The sequence below is a fragment of the Carettochelys insculpta genome, chromosome 11 (genome assembly GCF_033958435.1).
Source record: "Carettochelys insculpta isolate YL-2023 chromosome 11, ASM3395843v1, whole genome shotgun sequence".
In the NCBI taxonomy this organism is placed as follows: Eukaryota; Metazoa; Chordata; order Testudines; family Carettochelyidae; genus Carettochelys; species Carettochelys insculpta.
The window spans coordinates 2116230-2138834 of NC_134147.1; the positions used below are offsets into that span (position 1 = coordinate 2116230).

Below are 22605 nucleotides of genomic sequence, written 5' to 3' on the forward strand. Positions count from 1 at the left end.
TCAATGTAACGTGGAGGTCAGGGGGCACCGCCCTCTGCTGCCTGGCTGCATAGCTGGAACAAAGCCCACTCAATGGCACATGATTCCCATAATACAGGCAGAGCTGGGAGGCTGCCTGCAGTCACCTGTTGGTTAAAATAAAGCCCCTCCTAAGCAGACCTGGACTCCGGCTCGGCTGTCAGGAGGCAGCAGGGCTGTTTGCGAATCAGCCTGCCAGATGAGGCAGGGAGCTGGGGCAAGCTGCAGGCGGCTACTGGATACCCCAGGGCTATGCTGCTTTCTGCCTCCCCTTGAATATTTCCGAGTAGACTCTGTCTGGCCTCTCTTCTTTCTTCTCCCTTATCTCCCCAGCCCAGCCCGTCAGCCCCAGTGCTCGGGCATGGCTGGAGGTGTGGTAGAACCATGGGACAAAGGAACCATGCTCAGGCAGAGCCTGGCGTGGGGAGAATCCAGCAGGCAGAGGGGCGGACGGGTGGGCAGCGGAACAGGCAGGGGAATAAGGAGGAACTAACCTAATTAGAATCTGCATTTCCCTTTGTGTGCCAAAGAATGGGAAGGGACAGGAGGGTGACAATGAGAGGGAGGCTGGGGCTGAGAGGGGAGCAGCTCTGCAGCAGGGCTGGGCATCGACGTGCTCAGGCCCTCCTAGAATCAGCCCTCGGAGCGGAACACATTAGAATGGAGCAACAAGACGTCCTATGGCACCTTGTAGACTAACAGATATTTTGGAGCATTAGCTTTCATGGGCAAAGACCTGCTTCATCAGATGCAACGGACTGACACTAGCACCTGACCAGACCGATGTTAGTGCATGGGAGGATGTGGGAAGTACCCCAGCCCCCATTCAGCCATTCCCCTTAGACCTCCTGCCCCCAAAGCTGGGGTTTTAAGCAGCCCAGGGAATGTCAATTTCACCTACAGCACATATAAACCCTCAGGTGTGCATTACAATGTAAAATCTGCCCAGCACAATTCAATCAATACACCACATGCGGTATGCCAGGGAAACACACTGGTCATAACATACTGGCTGGTGTGCCTGTTACACTGAAGACTTCACAGCAATTGCCCGGCTAAAGGTACTAAACAGCAACACATGGGCCAATTCCACTGTGAGAACACTGCGGGCTGTGGGGAGGAAGTGACATAAGGCTGAAGGGACCATTCTATCCATCCCGTCTCTTTGGGACACAAGATACTGATGACAGAGACCTGGGGAAGGGCATTTCTCTGCCAGAAAGACCTAGGAGAGGAGAGACTAAGGAGTAGGGATGTAGAGAAAGGCAGGAGCTTTGTTCACTGTAGCCATGAAAACTATCATGGGAAAGAAGAACTGGGTGAAAAACAAGAGTAATAACATTTATGAAGGAGAAAACGACTTATAAAGAAGTCAAGGCAATTTATATAATACTGGCAAAGACTTATAAATGTGGGACTGGCTCTCTGCAGCCACTGTGTTCCTTTAAAGGGGACACAGCTCAGTACACCGGAGCAAACCTGCACAACATATCAATGGCAACGATCTCAGAGTGGCTCCTGAGCTGGGGAGAGAGAGAAGGTGATTCTTGCACACAGATGAGGACGGCTGGTTTTCTCCAAGGGCACAGAGTCGCTACTGCACTGAAATCAGTGGAAGTTTTGAAACCTTGGGCTTTTGTGAGCTGGGAAAATGGTTTCCCATCCAGCTCTAGGAATGACCTGGAATGCACCTGGATAATTGGGACTAGTTGCACATGTTACAAAAGCATATCCCCTTCTCTGTCTTGCAACCATCAGTTCAGGGTCTGTGGCCATCCACTTGCTCCTCCGCACATATCACTGATCACCGAATGATAGCGTCCTCTGTTACACCAACTGGCAGGAGTGGGGGGAGCAGGCAAAGGAAGAGTTAGAGAGCATGGAAGGAGTTGCCTGGACTAGCTTAGTCTGGGGTATGGATCTTCCCACCCAAGCCAAGTACAGCCCAGGCTGCAGGCGAGTCGGAGCCGTTCCCACTGAAGCCTCTTCAAGGGCCACCGTTCTATTATGGGCTAGTTTCTGTTCATATCTTATTGTGGTGGGGCCTGAAAACATGTCCAATCCTCCAACGTCACTGCCCAGCAACAACACCTCTAATTTTTAACATCTGTGTGCAGATTTTTTTCCATCCACGTGTGGAATAATTTTTTTCTGTGAACTGAGGCATGTACAAATGTGCACCATGAGTTGAAACAAAACACCTCGCTGTGGACACCCTGCTAACCAGCTGGGAGGCACCTGATTCTCTCCTGTGTAGCCACACAAGCGCTCAGCTTACAGGGAACGTTGGTGCCCAGAAGAGGACAGGCAGCAGAGGAGCTAAGCCATGGAGGAGGGAGTGAGACGCCGAGCCAGCGGGAGGCAGGCAGGTTAACAGAAGGCAGCTCAGGTTCTAGGCTGCAGCAGCAAGACCCCACCATGACAGAGGCTGCCGAGCTGCTCTGGGCAGAGGTACTGGGCAAACCAGGGCAGCCGCATTTAATATTCCTTGGAGCGTCAGACTGTTAGCAGCAAACAGATTCTGCGAGTTGAGCTAGCGGGACTCCTTTTGCATCTGAACTGCTACACGACACGTAAAAATGTTACTTGTCACATTACTGAAACCTGGAACTCTTTGGGGTGGGGACAGTCTTTGCACAGTGCTGAAAGCACGATGGGACCCTAATCCATAACTGGGGTGTCTGGGTGCTGCCATAATACACCTAGTAGTAACAAACTGTACAGCGCCTAGCACAACAAGGCCCCGATCTACAAACGGAGCTGTTAGGTGCCACCACAACACACGTTCGCGCACATACGTATATAACCTAAAAACGAAGCAGTAACTGTTTGGGACAGGAACTGAAACTTAGCACAAAAACCAGAATCCAGGCTCTGGGTATGATTGAACTACGAACGGTAAACAATGTCATATATGTGCACCTGGGCTCCCATTCATGATGCCCAAAGATGACTTCTCTGTTCCCTGGTCTTCACTCCCATGAAGAGCCTTTGAAGTCTGACCTGGATCGCAGGCTCTCAGGCCTGCTTTGGCCAGCTCCTGGGATGATGCAAATGCCTCTTTACTGCCATATTCCCCCCAACACTTCAGTGATTCTTGATAAATTGTATACATGCACATAAATGTAGGGACCGTGAGAAGTCATCAAGTTCAGCTCTTCTGCAGAGGCAGAACTTAGCTCAGAGGGTCTCAGCCTGAACTCTGAAGTTAGGCCCCCTCTGGTAACGAAATCCTGTCGCAGCTCCACGGCTGCTCAAGGATCTCGCTGTTGAAAGTCTGACGTTATGATGGAGGAGGTCAGACCAGATGATCACAAATGGCCCCTTCTGGTCTTAGAATGTAGGACTTTATGAGCTGTGCCAGCAAAACTGACAGCAGGGGATGCGGGAGTGCTGGCAAGTGTAGGAGGCTGAATCAGTTAACTTTGTAAAAAGCTATGAAATAACCAAAGAGGGTCTGCACAGAGGTGCTAAGCTGATGGTCCAAGCAAAGAGAAGTGGAGGGTTTAAAAGCCATCCATCTCTGCCGTGGGTTTACTTACTGCAGCGCAGTTAGCCAGCAGCTCCAGGTAAGGGGCAGCACAGAGGTACTGAGCGTGTGGGAATATCTCCTGCCTTGCAAATGGCTCCATTGTGTTTAACTGTGAGCAGCAGCAATGCGGAAGCAACAAAGGCACAGCCAGTGACTGCTGGCTGCAAAACAGGGAGAGATGAGATGGCCCATCCGCGCCGCTGCGCTGGCTCATTTGCAGGCAGCACATAAAGGAAGGTGGCAAACAGATAACGCTACCTTCTGTAACTGTTATAGGTACATTTTGCACCTGTCGCTAGTCTGAGCGAAGCACCAAACAGAGGACTGAAACCTGGTAAACAGCAATGCGGCACGCACTCCGGAATGGCAGCAGCCAACCCTCCAGCTGCCCCCAGGAGTGGGGGCAAGGGGGCCTTAGCGCTGGCTGTCCCACCCCTCTCAGAGATCTGCTGCTGCTGCGGTTAATGCATGGCTGAGACAATACTAGGTTTCTGATTTGCACCTTAAACCAGAAACAATCCTGCTGAGAGCACAGGCGGGCACGGGGAGGGGTGCACAGGCTTAGGGTGTTGTCAAGGCACTATGCTCTCCTATGGAGTTCCTAGGCTGCGCCTGATAGACAGACACACCTGTAATGGGACAGGAGGACAAGCCAACGGAGAAGGCACAGGAAGGACTGAGGGTAAAAGTGAGCAACAGCAAAGTGAGCTAATAAACATAATATGGGCCTGCTGACTGAGAGCTTTCCTCATCTCTCTGCCTCCAGCACCCTGTGCGTGTCGTTATATACATCCCAGGCAGGGAGATGCACACACACCGCGGTACTCACTCAGAGCCTGTGTAAGGCAAAAGCTAGTCAGCTCGCCATTGTAAGACTGCCATGTCCAGCCCTCCCAAAAGCCCTCCTACCTTCCCCAAAAGAGCGAGAACTTCCCGAGATTGCCCATGCTCCAGCTCATACCCAGAGACATGCTTTGTTCTGGGAAGCTGGGTACAGCAACCCCAGAAGGAAGGTTTAAAGCGATGATGTTTGGGCAATGTCACTGAAATGTGCTTTTAAAATTATTCTTTTTTTAACCTCCTCTCGAATTTAGTTTGGCCTAGAAACTTTGCTGAGCTTCATGTCATCTGCAAGAGCCAAGCTTCTGCAAACAAGCCCCCCAGATTCAGGCAAATTTCTGGAGCACAGAAAGAAAAAGGGAAGTTTGCTAATAAAAAAACAAAACCAAACGGCTGTACAGGTGCAGCCCAGGAATGGAGGCAACACCCACCCAAGTGACAAAACCACCCTTTCCTCGCAGCATGTGACACCCTTGAAAATACCCAAAGGATACCAAACATGATGACTTTAGCCTTGCCAGCTGGCTCCCACTGCCATGTAACCTTTCCCCTTCGCTCCCCCACCCCTCAATTTACACTGTCCTTCCAAACTTAGCTGCCTACCAGTAAAGCTTGCAGACATGTACTGCGTAAGAAGCACTGCAAACAGTGTACAGGGTCCTCACCTACCTGCTCAGGAGTTCCGTTTACGGTAATCTCCTAGTAACGGGTTATCTTTGACCTAGGCATATAGTTTTGCAAATTAAAATCCTGCTCCAATGCCCACGGCAGGTGATTGCAGTAGGACTTGGACTGGCCCCTGAACTGGGAGTCATAGTTAAATGGTGGATGAGCACTGAGACTGGGAGGGGACTAGGACTGTCAGGTTACTCGGAGATAAACACGCATGGAGCTGCTTGCCCAAGCGCCCAGTCACCCTGATGGAGAGTTAATGCTACCATTGGCAAGGACAACGAAAAGCACACAGCCAAGGCCAGCCCTGTGCTGCCCACCCAAACAGCAAGGCATCAGCACCATCAGTGAAACCTCCTCTGCTCTGATCCCACAAAGATGCAACCCACCAACGCCACACCTCACATCTCTCCTACCTGTCAGGCCTGCCCTGCAGGGACTTTGATGCATGCCAGGAAAGTCAGCACATTGGGCCTGCCCTGCACCAAGGGGCAAACTCTGATCTCCAGCCATAACCCAAACCACCCCTTCCAGGTAACCTGAGCCCCCCGCCCCACAGAAAGACTCCTCCAAATCTAAGCGTGCCAGCTCCCTCGGCCCTCCCCTGTTCCTAGGTTCCTGCTGCTTCAGCACTCCAGACTGGGTAACACCCCTCGCATGATGCCCTCCCCTTGGAAAGAGAGAGGGGAACAACCCCTGCCCTGTCTTTGGGGAGAAGAATAAGAGGGCGCTGTAAATTCCACGCTCAATACTGCCCTTCAGTGAAAAAGCCACCAGAGAAAAAGCAACTGCCCCCCACTCCCAGTACAGATATCGAACTTCGTTCCCTGGCAGATCTCTTGGCCAGTAGGTTTGGCACTGGGGGGAGGGATGCCCTGAGCACAAGCCTTGGACACGGTGTGACCCAGGGACCTCCTGGTGCCCACGGACAGAGGGCATGAGCAGAGTGTGAGGCCTTATGGGGCTCCCCTGGATCTGATGTCTACAGTGTGCCAAAAATTGGTCCATGAGATTTCCACCAACAGTCAGTACCGTACTGGTCACCCGACTCGTGGTGTACGGAGGGTGTATGGAGGGTATTCAAGGAGTGCAGCCTGAAGGGCTGTGGGCAGGGGCTGGCATGGCAGGCAGAGTCCAGAGCACTCTGGGGTGAAGGGCACCTCTAGCAAACCTACAGTGGTACAGCAGAGCTGGCACTGGCTGGGAGAAAAGCACTTGTGTTGTCCATGGAGTCGGGGAACTGGACCTCGACAGGTAAGGCAGTGCAGCACAATGACCCATCTCCCGGACTCAGTTCTCTCCTCTGCCTCTGACTTCTGGCATGGCCTTGGGCAGGTAACACAGCTTCACTGGCCTGTCTGTACAATGGGATACCAGCCCTGCCCTACTTCACTGGGTGTGCGAGGATAAGTAAATCGAAGGCCATAAAGTGCTCTGAGATCTCCTGACACAGAGTGCTACGCAAGAGCCAGCTGCTGCTATGACTGCAGTGCCAACACACTATGCACACGAGCAAACCACGGCAGCAGCTCGGTAGGACTCAGCCGCAGGACCCCACCTCCGTTTCTAAGCTGGCTCCCCATGACATGACGAGCCAGTCGGGCCCGTGGCCTCTGGCTCACTCCTTGCGGAGTGAGGGTGATGAGCTCTCCCAGGCAGAGGGCTAGGGGAAGAGGAGGTGGGACGTGTGGGCAGGCTGGACAAGGCAGCTAGAGTGACTTTTGTTGTGGGGGAGATCACGCTTCATCCGAAAACAGACTCCAGGAATCCCACACAGACCTGGGCCAAGCCGCCATCTGCAGAAGGCAGCACAGCCCTACCCACATCCCTTCCATCTCAACAGAAATGGTACCCGGGTTCTGCCCACCCTCTGCTGATCTCTGACATTCTCCAAGCATGTCCCCCTTGCGCATGCGGAGACTCAGGGCGGAGGCACAGGGCAGCAGCCCCTTATGAACGCAGCCCAACCCAGAGGGCAAGCGCAGGGCCGGGGAGAGGAGCCCAAAGCTCCAGGGTGGTCTTGGCGGGTGCCTCCAATGCAGGGACGGAGGGCGTGACACCACTGCAGGTCACTCCAGAAGGCACCAAGGCAGTCAAGTCCTCTGGGGAAAAGCGTGCCGGTGTGCGGGTTCGTATCCAAACCCCCTATCAAAAAGAAACATTCCATGCAGGGCTCACGGCTCGGACTGATTGCCCAGCTGACGATTGCTGGAACCAGCCTACCAGCCGCTTTCACTCCTGCTCTTGTTTCATTTCCCCCTGAACCTCCATAGCAACCCATCTGCAGCGAGTGACTCTAATGTTTAATGGTCCTACCATTAGCACTAATGCATTCCAAACACTCAGCATCTGCCGCAGCGCATTCAGATGGAAACACAAAAATAACCACACTTGGCGCAATCTGTCAGAAACTCCAGCTTGAGGTTACAAAATGACTCCCAGGGAGAGCGTCCTGGCCAAAATTAACAAGTCACTTGGTAAAACAAGTAAAAGAGGAAAAGCTGCAGTGTAACTATGGAGCCAGGGGAAGGAGCTGGGCAGGGAAGACCTGCACTAGGTGCCGCTTTAATTGTCTGCTGGGCCAGCTAACTGCAGACATGCCTGGGATACAAACCGGGGCAGTAAAATCCTTCCTTGGCACCTGTGGGGATAGTTGATAGGCACCTATGGCACAGGCAGGTGCCAACTGAGAAGGGAAACTTTGTGGCCTGAGACAGGCAGCGTTCATTGTGAGTTACTGTCTGTGCCTCTCCAAATTGCTGCATCCAAGTGCAGGACTGATTCTGCGCGGCAGTAAAGGTGGTGGGATTTTCACCCTACTAGGCTGCTTCAGTTCCTGTATTATATTTTTTCCCCAAGCAGGAACAATGGACTGCACAATACACAGAAAGCAAACCCACACAAGCAGCTGGGAGCTTGTAATTGCCTCTCCACATCCTTCTGCGTGGATAGCGCGGATGTCCTGGGAAAATTACCCAGCCCTTCCCCCTTGGTGGTACCCTGTACACCCCTCCCCCCAGCGAAACATCATGAGGTGCTACAAATCCAGGCGTCTCCTTGCTAATAGCTGGAAAACAAAAGGCCACCCCGCACCCCCTGCCGCAAGGGGCAGAGAGCACATATGCAGAACCTGAGTGGGAAGAGATTTGTACCTGGCAAACCTGAGATTTAATGATTTTTAAGCTTTCCAAAGCAAACGAAGGAGCAGAGAAGAGAGTTCATTTTGAACCCACATTAGCACACGCTGCTGTCGTGAAAACTCTCCCCCGGAGCCCTTCTCATCGGCTAGCTGTACTAATCTGCTACTGAATCCCACACGCGCAGCTCTGCCCCGCACCACCGTCTGCCTGCTCCTGCCCCAGGCGTCTCACCAGCAGCCCAGATCTGCCAATGTGCCATTGTCCTGACCGGCACCCCAGCTACTCCAGACCTAGACTGAGCCCAAGCCCAATTCTGCCAATTCCCCTCCACCCTGAGCGGCAGCACCCTGAGCCTGTCTGCTCCACTCTGAGCACAGATGGCTGAACGTAGCAGTTGGTCCTGCTGCAATGCCGCAGGCATCAGCAAGCTGTAACCACGTGCACCACGGCTGAGCTTGAGCACCACAGCAGCCTTGGAGAAGTCCACAACTTGTGGCTCTCCCACGCGTGCTCCTCTCTGAAGCAACACAAAAGACTTCCTATTGACCCCCAGGCAGAGAGATGACAATGGGGCTTCACTGGTGCAGTCGAACTCAGCCTCTATGGAATGTCTCCATTGCAATCAAGGGGCGTCCGGAATATTTAGAACCTTAAGGTTACAGAGTTAATCAATACAGACTCCGGAAATGCCAGAGTTGAAACGGGGCACCCCCGCTTCACTCTGCCCCCCTGCGCATGTATTTTGCAATGACCTGGCCACACGGCCATGCTTTCTGCTTACTATTTTGCTACCCCCTTAGACATGTCACATATAGCATCATGAGTCCATGACACTCATTCAATGCAAGATGCATGTCCTGTCCACCCACCCACAGGAAATAAAGTACTTGTACTGGGAGAAGCAGCATTTACGCCCCTGGAGCTAGAGCACACCAATGAATTGGGACACAGCAGATCTTGGCTCCGAGAGCCAGTTTTGTGGAACATGAATGGTGCAGCTTAACCGATCCCCTGACTCAGTTTATTCCTTCCCATCATACAGCTGCAGAAAAGGAGATTAAAACCTGACCAGAAATGACAGGACAGGCCATTCAGTTCACGTCTTTCCTATGTTTTTAATAAACACACAGTCACCCCGATGCCGCTAATACGTTCCATGCTTCCACAGTGGTGGGCTGCACGAGTGATTCTACCCACAGCGGCTGGGGCATGGGGGGGGAAGGGGGTGCCGAGAAGAGCAGGAGGAGCTACTCAGCAGCCCTGCCTAGCCAAGGGCACAGTGCTGGGCTGGCCTGATAAAGCAGCTGCGTGTGCTGGAGCAGTGCGCCAGAGCTCATCCGTTCTGGGTGGCTCGCTCCTAATTACTGGCATCTTGATTAAGTGGTTGCAAATGGTACTGTTAAAAATATTTTCCTGAGGAAGTGGTTCTCAGGCACACCAGTGGCACAACCAACCAATGGCCCGCCTGCACCACTGCTGGTTTTCTTGTGTCATGAGGTCATTGTTCACGCTTGGGTGACTAGTTTGGACCCGGCTCAGGATGGTACAGAGCAGCAGCCATTCCCATCTGCTGACTGGGTGACTTGACAGACGATGACAAGTGCAAGACCAGCTTTCAGCAACATCTATCGAGTTCCTCGCCGACCGGCCCTCTTGATGGGCAGAGAGGCACTAAGACCTGAATGGAGCTGTGAGGACTGGCTTGCGGTGGCCCCCGCAGCTCCGAATCAAGGCACCATGGTGCCAGGGCATGGGAAAGCTTGGCCTGCTGACACCTGTTCTGGGGACAAGGCTTCAGACTACACGTCCATCTATCTGTCACCGAATGCAGGCAAGTGACAGAGCGACATACGACCCCACAGCTAGCAGAGACCTCCGAGTGCACGCGGGCATCCACCTGAGAGAACCATGTTGTCTGGGAGCCCTGTTGAGGAGCCATGGAGGGAGGGGCTCTCTCAGGGTGGGTGACAGCAACGGGCAGCCTCTCGCAGGCAGAGGACCTGGTCTTCGAAATGCAGGACCCAGGTGCGGGAGGGAGGGATCACAGCGACCCCTCCAAAAGAAGTGAACAAGCGCCATTACCACAGGTACCAATGCAGCACATGTAGGGACCGCTCCTTCCCCTACCCCCAGCTCTCTAGGAACCGGCATGCTCAGCCTGTGCCCCAGAGGAGCGTGCCACCCCCTAGTCTTCATGCTGCCTGCAGACCCACTCGGGAGGTTGCACTGCAAGAGGAGAGGGCAGAGCCCCGGCTGAGCACAGGAGCAATGCACTGAAACAGGCGCTCACTGGGGCACAGCGCTGACAAGGAGCTGCTCTGAAGACTAATGACCTGCCAGAAGAAACAAAGGAATCTCGTCGTTCCCCATCCGACGCTCGAACAACATTGATTTCGAGTCGAGGCCATCTCCGCTCTTCCTCCGGGGGGGCAGTTTGCAGAATTGGTGGTGTCATGTTAGGGCCCTTCCTGCAGCAGGACAGCAGGGCTGCAATCAGCCCCAGGGAGCCAACGCTCACCAGCTCAGCAGGCGACCTCCGTGGCAATGGCTGTTCAGCAAGTGACTCCTACGCACCTCCGCCTCCCAGGTGCTGCTAGCACGGCTGCTCACTGGTCCCATCCCTTCCCAGGAGCCCAGGCCAGAAGGGTCCAGCACGGTCACCGGACTGAACTCCACGTGAGCAAGGCCAGAGACCTGCCCTGTCTCTCTCCTGTCGGAACTAGAGAGAGCAGGTTGCCTAGAAACACGTCCAATCTTGATTTCAAAACTGGCTCAACATAGCGTCCGCCGCAGCCCAGCGCTGGAGAATTCTTCATTCTCCCCTTCCCCGTGTCAGGCTGCCTGGGTCTGGAATGGCCCCACACCCAGGCTGGCCCTACCCGGCCTCAGGGCAGGGCTGCTCTCAGATGGGGATTGCTGCTCCAGTGCAAGCAGCCCCCACATGCAGGACTAGGCTGCGCTGGTCCCTGGACACAGCTGGCAGCGGCCCCAGCGGGAAGAGTTGCACCCTCGTGGCCCTGGGTACAGATGGAGGTAGGAGGTGGTGGGGAGGCCGGGGGAAGCAGGAGGGAGACAGGACACAGGTGCAGTGGAGAGTGGGAAGAGCATTAGAGTGACTCTCTACTGGCTTCTGCCCCTCTGTCCCAAGGCTGTTCAGCCTGGGCTCCGCAGACATGACAACACAGGGAGCAGCATCGGTCCCTGGGGCTGCATTACATGCACGGGGTGAGCAGGGGGAGCCAACCCCCCACAGACCACCCCGACCCTGCCGGAGAGGAGATGGGCCGCAGCCTGGGGGCTCCCCAGGTTCACATGATGCCCCAGCCCTCCCCCTCCAGCAACATCCCACACACCTCGCCCTCCCCACACTGCTCCGCGCGGAGAAGTACGAGCTGAACCATGGGGCCGGGAGCGGGGAGGTTACTCTGGTCGCCTTCCTTTCGGCTGGTTGCACCTTAAGGCGCCTCCATCACCCGCTGGGAGCCAGAGAAGATGTGTCGGCCTTGGAGCCAGGAGTCTCTCAGGTACTCAAGCCGACGAAAGAGCTAGAGAGAGGCGGGGTGAAGTCTTGGGCTGGCTGAGCTGGGCTGCAGCCTGGTCAGCCGCAGGGGCAGGGAGATCTGTTCCTCTTTCCCCACGGCTGCTCATTACAGGACCTCTGCTCCTGCCGGAGACTCTGGCTTGATACCTTCAGGTACCAGTTTCCAGTTGTCTCCTCATCTTCTCAGAGACATGGTCCTGTCAGGTCAGTGTCAGGGTCCTGCAGGATTCAGGGGTGCCAACAGCACCACCAGGCAGCAGGACTGAGGTGGCCGTGAGGCAGTGCGCGTTAAGTGAGGGCCTCAGACAGCGAAGCAGGCCGCAGGACGAGGAGGCTGGGCCTGGATGCAGATACCTCAGCCTGGCCACCGGCTATGAGAACAGGAGTGGGGAAGTAGAAAGACCCAGGGCGACTGAATGGGCAGTCAGAGGAGTACATAGGCCAGAGTGGAGCTGGGGTTTCAAGGCTCCTTAAAAGCTCCACAAGCTGCTTTTACTGGCCAGTGACTATTCCAAGCACCAGGCCATGCAGCTGGGTGCCCTTCCCAGCATGAGGGGTGCTGACCCAGTGCCCCCACATGTGAAGTTTTGTTGCTCCTCTGCTGCCAAGCAGAGCTAGCCTCAGAGGTCCCCCGCTTGGGGGGCAGATTAAGGGGGAAGGGGCGAGGCCTGGTGCGGCAGGGCTCATTCGCCTCCAATGACCCCAGCTCTTGCTGCTCACTGCCAAGCCTGCTGCTTGAGTCAGCGGCTGCCTGCTGGCACTGCCCCAGGAGTGGCTCTGTTTCACAGCACACAGCAGCACCGTGGCTGGCCTCTGGGCTGTCAGCTCTCACGCTCCAGTGACGCTAATGAAGAGGGCAGGGCTGCTCCTGCGGGAGCTGGTGCTCGGAGCCCTTGATGGAGCAACCTTGGATCTCAGAGATGGCGCCTGCCTTCCCACACAAGACAAGGCGAGAATGGGCCTGTATTGCCATCTGAAAAACTGAAATTGGGTGCTTTTTGCTCTTAATGGCAGAGCCTGGGGAGTAGCTAAAAGCAGCTTCACTTGCACCTCCAGCTCCAGTGGAGGGCACAGGCTAAGCTTGCTTGAAGCATATGCTCTGGGCGTTCTTTGTTCCCAGTACATCCCAGTTAGCCAATGGCAGATGTCACAGTGTGTATGTGCAGTTCTGTGAAACACCACTGCAGAAGGAGAATGCTGTGGCCGCTGCACTGCAGTGGCTGCTGATGCAGATGCAAACTTCCAGTGGCCAGGCAAGTACCAGTGGGTTTGCAGTTGGACCCTGGGAGCCTGGTTATCTCTGAGTGACTGCAAACTTCACAGACACGGTGCTGCAATCCTGGGAAGAAAAGTCCAGGCAGTCCAGCTGGGGTTGAGATGAAGTTGCAGATGGGCACAGTTACTTCACAGCATTTCTCCTGGACTTTCGGGAAAACAGAAGGGAAGAGTATTTCAAGCTGGCTTGCTGAGCATCCCGCAGAACAGAGTCATCCCCAGATCTGAAGAAGTGGGTCTGCCCCACCTAACAAATTATTTTGTTAGTCTTTAAAGTGCTGCATGACGGCTGGTTTTTTTTGGTGGGATGCAGACTAACATGGCTACGGCTCTGTTACGACCACAGAACAGGTAAGTATGAAACTGGAGAGAACAAAGCTAGCGAGCCAAGGGAAGAGTGATGGGGGGACAAGACCCATTCAGGGCAAACGCTGGTGTCTGTTAGACAACAACATCTAATGCAGCAATTCAGGAATGAGACAAATTCACACTCTGCTTTCTAAAAGAACATGGGGCCGGAATGAACTCTCCTTGTCTCCCTACAGCACCGGCCACACAGCGCCCAAGCCAAGGGGTGGAGATCCCCACTGGTGGATCCATGTGTCTTTGGGGGGACATGGGCGGCTCACGGAAGCCAGGGTGCGCTCACACCTCCCTTGTGCGTGCTGTTTCTCCGGGCTGATCATCGGTTGTGCTTTGTGACGCTGGCCTCCCCAGTTTTGTCAGCTGTGATGCAGCCGAACACGAGAGCATTCCCCCACCACGTGCATACTCCAGAAGCTGCTTCCTCCTTGAATTGCCCCAGCCCTAAGTGTTGGCTAGTGCAGGCAGCAAGATCTCCCTCCGGGGCAGTTGTGTGTTCTCTGGAATGGCTTTGGAGGGCCGGGTGCCGGCCTCTGCTCACTGCAGAGCTTCACTCCAATGGATTGTCCATCTTGGCTAAGATGAAAGGGCTGAAGGAAAACTGGAGCCATGCAGCCCATGAAGTTCAGAGTGGGACCTGAGCACAAGAGAACCTTCAAACCACAAGTAACGCATATGAGGAATTAAAGCCTGTGCTTCCCCCACACCTGTTTGCTTAATCTAGAACAGCCGGCTCGTTATGGGGCAGACACTTCCAAGCAGCCACATAAACCCAGAAACAGCTGCACGTGATCCAGGGACTGGGATGACTAAAACTGACTTCGTGGACTAGAAGAGGTATCAGGTACCGGAGCAATGGGCCTGTCCTGCAGAATTCAGATCTGATGGGAGTTCAGAGCTGGAATTTTATTTCAGACCACTCTCCCAGTCCCAGACTCTTCTCCTACTGTCAAGAAGCCACTGGCTCAAACACTGGAGAACACACACCTTGCTGATGGAGAGTAGCTTTCCTTTTGGCCCAGGACAAGGAACTGGCACTCAGAAAAACAAAGAAACAACTGAAAAGGATGATGTGGACAAGCACATGCAGAATGGCAGCCAAAGGTTGGCGGTCCTGATGAGGAGTGATCAGACCGGAGGCGCTTGGCACAGCTGTTCCTCAACGTTTACTTTAGGAATTCAGCAAGCGTTCTTTGAAATCACAATGAACTCTGGGAACCAAATCTCCTCCCAAAGGAAGAACCGACCTTGCCCAGCCACTTGGTGACATGTCCCTTTTCACTGGATGGTGGGATCTGAATGGGGATTGACTGTCAGGACTGCAAGGTGCGGTACGATACCATGGTCTCTTCGGGTTTGCTCCATGGGACCTATAGCCACTGTGGGCTCTGGGCAAAGCAGGAGGGGAACCTTGCCTGGTGTGCCCCAGGGGGCAGGGCCAAGGGCAGTTGCCTCTGGTGCTGCTGAGGTCACGGCACTCGGCCCCTCAGCCGCACGGAGCGGCACTACAGGCATGTCAAAGGGCTCTGGGGCCACTGCCCTCTTGGTCCTCCCCATCAGCAGGCCTGGGTTTGCTCAGTGGTAGGTGGGTGGCTAAGATCTCCCAAGATTTAAAACACCTACAGCCCTAGAGATGTGCCAGCAGCAGCCAGAGGCATAAGGGCCACCCCTGCTCCTCCTGCAATCAGTGGCAAAGTCACGGTTGGCTCCAGCCTCTGTTTCCAGGGCTGGTTCTGCAGTGCCTTTGTTTTCAGATGCTGAGTTTCACTGCAGCTCCTCACCCACCCCCACCCCTTCTAGGAACGTTCAGCCCCATACTGAGATGGGAAGTGAGGGCTTTGCGATTAATCACATTGCTGCTGATGGGCCACCTGAGCTCTGGGCCCCCTTGTGCCCTGGGTGCACAGAGAGCCGAAGGAGTGGACGGGAAGCAGAGGGACAGAGGCCCAAAATCATGTGGCAGGTCAGCGGCACAGTGAGGAACGGCACTCAGGACCTCCTGGCTCCCCGTCCAATTCTGTATCTGTTGGACCACTCTGACCAGGACGCACCCGGGCAGGATTCTGTGAGCAAGGGAGCACACAGGCAGACCGGACTAAACCAGGATCCCACTGCCACTGGCCCACTCACCCTCTCACACCAGCACTGGTGGGGAGAGAATGATCATTATATCAACCACGCAGTTCCCATTTCTCAGGCTCTTGGGGCAGGTATCCCAGAATTCAGTGGGGCCTCCACAGTAAGGCCAGCTACAAAAGACGCCTACGGCAGCCACTCCTGCCCATTTTATACACAGCACAGAATGGCCTTCCTTCAGAAGTACCAGAGGGGCAGCCGTGCTAGTCTGTAGCTTCGAGAACAACAAGAAGTCCTGTGGCACGTTATACACTAACAGATACTTTGGAGCATGAGCTTTCGTGGGCAAAGACCTGCTTCACCAGATGCATCTGATGCAGGGGGTCTTTGCCCACAAAAGCTTATGCTCCAAAATATCTGTTAGTCTATAAGGTGCCACAAGACTTCTTGTTGTTCTTCTTTCAAACAAGAAATTCACCCGAAGTCCTTAAGACACGGGTGGGGCCAGACAAGTGAGAGATCAGTGCTACAGCGTAGGCTGGCCCTGAGGAGGACTCCTGAGGAATATCAAATGTCAACAGGTCACTGTTTAAATGGCAACGTTCTGATACCTGTTTAAGGTCGAAAACCATGGAGAAAAATGGCCCCTCTCTCCTGCCCTGTAGCCCGTGCTCCCACTGCTCTGCACAGCAGCTGAGTACTGAGGACTGGTCATTTCACTGTCATTTCGCTGGCGTGGCCTGCCCCCGGCTCACTGCTTAGCTTTCTGGGTCTCTTTCCAAAAGCCACCTTGTGCATTCCCAGATCTTCCTCTGCCAGCTACAGCTGACAGCCTCCCTGATCCTCTATCGCAGCATTTGCCAAGTGTCCGAGGAGAGACAACTCCTGGAGCTAGAAGAACCTCAGCAGTGCAGGAGGAGGCTCATGGGAAGCAAGCACATGAGGACAGACAGAGAGAGGTGGGAACTACAGCGACACAGATACTAGCTTCCACCATGAGCAGGTCAAGTGGCAAACTGAACACAGCTGGTTCCCCATCTTGCTTCACTCTTCTACTTCATGGGCCAAAGTCTGCTCCTCAGAGGTCAAAGCAGGGACCAGGACATGGTATTCAAGAGTTAGATTTGACCTGAGGTCTTACTCTGATCTATGCCACATCTTTTCAATTCCTTCTTTATTTCCATCTCCAGGCCCAGGCTCCACAATGGAGCTTCTGTCACACACCCCCTCCAGCACTCTGTGGCCATGGCACTTCCACCCCTCTCTGGCCACCTCCTCTTGCAAACAGAACACACTTCATCTCTGCAACATGTACAAACTAGGCTACGAGAGACATTAGCAACAGTCAGAGAGCTCAGCCCCCGCTCCTTGGAAACGGACACAGCCAGTTCAGTCCACAGAGATAATTCTAGCACCTCTTAACTCTTCCGTAGTGCTCCTACGGCACAGATCTCAAAGCACTTCCAAAGGAGAAGATCCTTATGCCCATTTTACAGATGGGGAGAGTCTGACTACATCTGGCTCCTGGGCTGACAGTGATATGGATAAACACATGAAGGGGACAGGAACCCACCAGACACAGAGCCTGGGCCAATATCTTTATGACAGTGCAACAGGTGGTTGCTCTGACCTGGCTGCTCAAGCTAGCCTGGGGTTCCTCATGGAGCAAGGCACTCCTCAAATTGAGGATAAATGGCACAACCTGGGGTTGGTCTCTCCGAGGGTTTTTTTCAGAATCCATTTGCACCGAAAGGAAAACAACTGTTTCTTCCTTTTGTATTATTGTTATAATTTGAGAGCATTTCCAGGCAGAACCCTTCAGATGCCTGCTGCGCTTTATCACTGCCATAATTACAAAGTCAAATGCAATCATTAAAACAACATTTTCCCTGCACCAGCCACAATTACTCCTTCCCCCAGAACCAACCCCAACCTGGAATTACTGTCAGGCAACGGAAAAAACAGGCACATGAGCGCGTGTGCGTGGCTGTCATCACTTTTAACACAGGACTGCCTACTGCCTTGAGCATGCCTCTCCAAGCAGGGTCCCTGATGACCAGGCATATGCTTGTCTACTGAGATGGCAACGATGTAAAATCTCTCGGAAGCTCTCCACGGGAGTTCAATACCAAAGTGTTTAACCATTAGTTCGACCTTCACCTTCTGTCTTCTGACTGCTCTTATTACCTGCGTGCACAGACAGGAGCCAGGCTGGAAACGAGCTCAAAATTACTTCATTCACTTTCATTAGGGCTGGCAGCCTGCAGGGACTGCGGACGCAGAGCGGGGTGGCTGTGCAGGGACTGGCCGAGAGGAACAGAATGCGGTGGACACAGCTTGCTTTAGAGAAGCACAGCATGAGTGGAGGAGTGGGGAGAACCAGAAAGTGGAGCACGAGAAGCAAGCGGACAGTGAGGAGGAGAGGGAGAAAACCGACAAAGACTGAGATAAAACCAAGAAAGAAAAATCTGGGAGGGCCAAATTCCAGCTTAACAACTCCTGAGGAACTCCAGTGGGGTCACAAGTGGGCCAAATTCTACCCAGGAAAACAAAGCGCAGGAGAGCAAAACGCAGAGACAAGCCCGTTAAAAAGGTCCCAGAACCAGTGCGGAGAGTCAGAGCCTTACCCGGATGTTGTCCTGCCAGCGGTGGGCTTTCTGGAACTTCTCAGCCGCTCCAGCGAGTCTCTGCAAAGAGAAACAGAGCAGATGTGACCCTGGGAAGATAACACGTTTGGCAACAGCCAAGACACAGCCAGTTTGAGCTCAACCCACGCCAGGAGAGAATCAGTTACAAGAGCCACTTACACCAGGAGCTGAACCTGAGTCCCTACCGCCTGAACCAACAAACCAGGTGGGGACCTGAACACCTGCTCTGTGGATCTGGTACAGCAGAGGATGCGTCAGAGCACACACACATTGTGGGAAAGTGCTTTTAGCAGTCTTGCCGAACAGACGCTGCAGCAGGGCCCACACAGGGCAGCCACGTAAATCCAGGATCTGTGCAGATCTCACAGCACAGGCTACCACCTCAGCATTCGAGGCTGCAAGGGGCTTCCCTTGCCTGCTAGGGGCCTCGAGATGGACATGCAAGACCTTGGAGTGGGATCCTCCTGTGCTCTCCTGAGAATTCCTGGAGGGTGAGAGGGAAAGAGGAAGGAGCCACCTAACAACCACAAACGTTGTGCGTACACACACACACACTGGCCAGCTAGAGGCATGACACGAAATCAATTCCACAAAGCGGGTGCAAAGGGCTGTCACTGCACTTTAAATCAGGCTTCTTGCTGTTCTGCCTGCATCAGCTCCTTACCGACTTGAGCTGATCTGAAGTAACCCACTGACAGCGAGATAAGTGTCTGGACAGGGCTGTGAACCAGTTTAACTAAATCAGATTTTAAATCCATACAGGCTAAGCCACTGCTCGCTCCGCATGCTGTTAAGCCTAGATTTTCAGCCATCAGTTAGGACAGGAAGTGAACCCAGGCCCCCAGAGCATACAGACCGGGAGCAGTTAAGTCGCAGCCAGCCCTAGCTGCTGCCTCTCTGTAGGACAGTCCGTAGCATCTAGGAAAGCGACGGAGTTCGTGTCTCTCTCCAGAGCCAATTAACCTTCTCACGTCACATCAGATTATTGGTACACCTCAAGTGCTAAGGCTCAGGAGTCAGCTGCTCTGCAATGCATCCGCCATGAGGGAGAGAAGGGGGCTGTGGGATGGGGAGAGGAACCAGGGCAGATAGCTCAGCAGCTCTGCCTTAATCACTGCCTGCAGCAGGGAGGCACACGCACTGAGGTGGCGTTTACGGGCACTCTAACAAGGTGTACTCCAAAGACAGGTGACGCGCAGACACAGGGGCAGCTCCTCCCTTCAGACTGGCTGGGATTTGAAGCAATGTCCCTGCGGTGAGAGCGAGAGGAGAATTTTCAGCACACGTGAGCACAGCACTGACACTGGACCTGCAAAGGGAAGAGCGAGGCAGGGCCTAGCACAATGGAAAGGGATGAGGTTTGCAGCCTTCCCACTCAGCTACCTCGCTCAGTGCAACGCGGCGGACGCCAGGCAGAAGGCGAGAGGCACGGGAAAGTCAGAATGGGGCTTTGCCACCCCAACCCCCAAGACAAGCATCCAATGGGCAGCACCCACAGCCTCTCACTCACTCCACCCCACCCTGCTGGGCCCACCTGTCTTCCGCACTGCCCTGATCCTTCTCTGCATGCATGGTGGCCATTGCTGCACCTTTCCCCACAGTCTGGGGGCCCCCTTTGCTCAGATACCCTTCCTGGATCAGCTGCCAGCACTGGGCTCGAGTACTGCTCTGTGAATTGCCTAGGGAGGGGAGTGGTAACACAAGGAGCGGTGTTTACTGCCCGGTACCTTTGCCCATTCTGATCTGCTCCTCAGCAGTGCTCAGCCAGAAAAGCCCTTATCCCTCCTCACCAGCCTCTGGGTCCAGGACAATGGGACATTCCCTGGGGCTTTCCTTCCAATCATGTGCATAGATCCTCCCATCCCTCTGCCCTTCTCCCCGTCTCTGTCTATTACTCTGCTGCACAGGGGGTGTGGACAGCAGGGGTAAGGCAGCCCAAGAGGAACAGGAGACAGTCCCTTCACCGATGCCTCAGCTGTCACGGGCCCATCAGTGATCTACGGCACGACAGGGCAGCAAGAGAAAAAGAATAAAGAAAAGACAGCGAGGAGAATCGATCTGTATAATGAAAGCCCAAGAAGTAGCTGCGGTCGGCGATTTTAATTGAGCTGAAAGGCACAAATGTCAAGAGCCTGGAGATTTCCAAGGGGGATCAATTCTGCATCACTAAGTAAATTAAAAACAGAAAGTAAAATAAATTACCCCACACGCCCCTTCGTCTCACTGGCCCCGATCCAACAGCCATGCACCAGGTAGGAGGACGTGCGTGGTGAGACCAGCCTGAGCTTGCAAGATTACAGGTCAGGTGAAGTGGGGGGTGAACACCACCGGCTGCAAAGGGGTGTGTGTGTGGAGCACAGAGCCCAGGTGGATTCCAGTTTGAACAAACAAGTTACTCTGGCAGACTGGGGCGGGGACTTCAGGATCTGTCCCTATCTGCCTCTAACTGTACCAAGGGAATGGATCTGACTTCTCACCCGCCTCATCTTATGTCAGTGTTAGAGTCACGTGAGACTGGCTTCCCTGGATAGACACTCCCCCCACCACACTGGGGAGGTTTCCCAGGTGACCGGCACCCTAAAAGTCTGATCCTGTGCATTGTTGCCGCCTTGTAAAATCAGACACATCCCACCAGCTCCCAGGCAGCTGTTGGCTTTACAGGATTCTCAGGGAATAGCTGCCAAGCAGGTCTGGGCTCAGATCCCTGGACTAAGGGGCTAATCAGCCATGAGGCTACTACACCAAGCAAGAGTTACTGAGATACAAAGGCAAAGACAATGCTCACTGCAGGCCCTACGACACAAAGTCGTCCTGGGTGCTTACTCTGGCACCTGTCGGTCTGTTTTCACAGGCAAATCAATCCACGTCCATAGTACCTAGGTTCTCCAAATGTGGTGTGCGTGCAAGGGTGGTGCAGCTGTCGCTGGTGGGGAACACGAGAGATGCTTATGAGAACAGAGTCCCCAGGTAGGGTTGAAGGCAGGGAGTGAAGAACAATACTGGATCCAACCACAAGGTGTGTGATTTTCAATGGCGACACTGGTGAAGATCCCAGGCTGCTTCGCTGTTGTTATTCAAGTGTTTTACCAAAAAGTTATCAACAGACTAACAGTGCTCCAGGAATCCGACACGGAAGGAAAAGGAAACCCAGTGACTTGGAGCCCATGGAACCACTCGCTGGAAACCAAAAAGCGACTGAACTTCCTGGCTGGGGAGAGCAATAAAATAACTGCCTTAATAATTCATTGTAGCAGTAAGCTCAGGAAGCTGCATTTGCACTCGTAATGGCTAGTACACTCACAATGGTTTTCCATATGTGCTTCACTGCCTCTTTACAGGCCCCTGCAGCAACTATTTCACCTTGATCACTATACTCATGACTAGCTCAACTGTGCCCTTCGATACATCCTGGCACCTGCACTGACGCACACAGGAGTTCTGCATGTGAATCCAGACAGGAAATTTGGGCTTCGCTAACAATCCCTATTCTGCACATTCAAGTTAAAGACAAGGGAAAGAGGTTTGTCTGCAAAGCCTCTCTAAGATGTTCTTAAGATGCTATTAAGGGCAGGAGATTTATGATGCTGAGTGACTTGTTTGGCAATTCTGTCACTTCTTCTACAAAAGATCCAGAGAACTGTGACCAAAAAACATTTCATAGGTGGCTTTAACACAACAGGTGCATGTGTGACTCCATTTGCTATTAAATAGCCAATTGTTTCCTTGTAATGTTGCCTTCCACAGCTGAACTGGGATCCAAGCTCTTTCATGTAATACCAAGTAAGATGGCCAAGCGACTGCTCAGAGCTCCAAGAATGGGCCAGCTGGTTAGGAGTCCCTCCCAATGGGCTCCCATTTCAGTCTCCTGTGGAAGGCAGGCAGAAGGCTGGGCATTTGCAGTGAGGAGAGAATGTCCCTCCGTCAGATCTGAGACCCCTGGAGTTTTCCCATTGCCTGGAATAGGACCAGGGTTTGACCCACGCTTATGTTCACTGATGGGGAAGGGGAAAAGGGGGCACTTGTCTCATGGCCTGGTGTACGTTAGGGGGCCCAGGGCAGCTGCAGTAGCCCTGCCTGGGTCTTTTTAAATAACGCCACTGTAGCAGCAGGGCAGCAGCTGCACAGAGCCCCAGGGCTCGGGTCTGCAGAGCAGCAGCCTGGGTGGGAGGGGACGGAGTTCCTTGCCAGCCCTTCTCAGATCAGTAGTGAGGTGGGGGTGGGGTTGGTGGAGGGAGAAGCAGGTGCTCCCTGCTGCTTTGCACCCCCACCCGGGTCCACGGACCTGCAGGGTGGGGGTGGAGGGACAGAGTCTCTCCTGCTTTTGAAAGAGTGGCAGCAGCAGCAGCATGAGGCCCCGCGGCAGGTCCTTTCAAACCCACTGCCATGCCCAGCGGCAGGGGAGTCCTGGAGCACCCTGCTGCTTCAAAATCCCAGTGATGACTTCAGTGGAGGCTACGGCGGCAGCTCGGGTGTGCACTGTCCTGCCGCTGTTGTGCGGCC

General features: G+C 54.0%; 1 protein-coding gene across 2 annotated transcripts in view; it reads right to left on the reverse strand.

Moving 5' to 3' along the window:
* The window catches only part of CACNA2D2 (calcium voltage-gated channel auxiliary subunit alpha2delta 2), a 521624-nt gene that overhangs the window by 167287 nt on the left and 331732 nt on the right, over positions 1-22605 (reverse strand). For both annotated transcript variants that reach the window (XM_075005174.1, XM_075005172.1), the window contains exon 4: positions 18085-18144. In XM_075005174.1, the coding sequence (XP_074861275.1) occupies positions 18085-18144 (60 nt within the window). The remainder of the gene's footprint in view (positions 1-18084; positions 18145-22605) is intronic.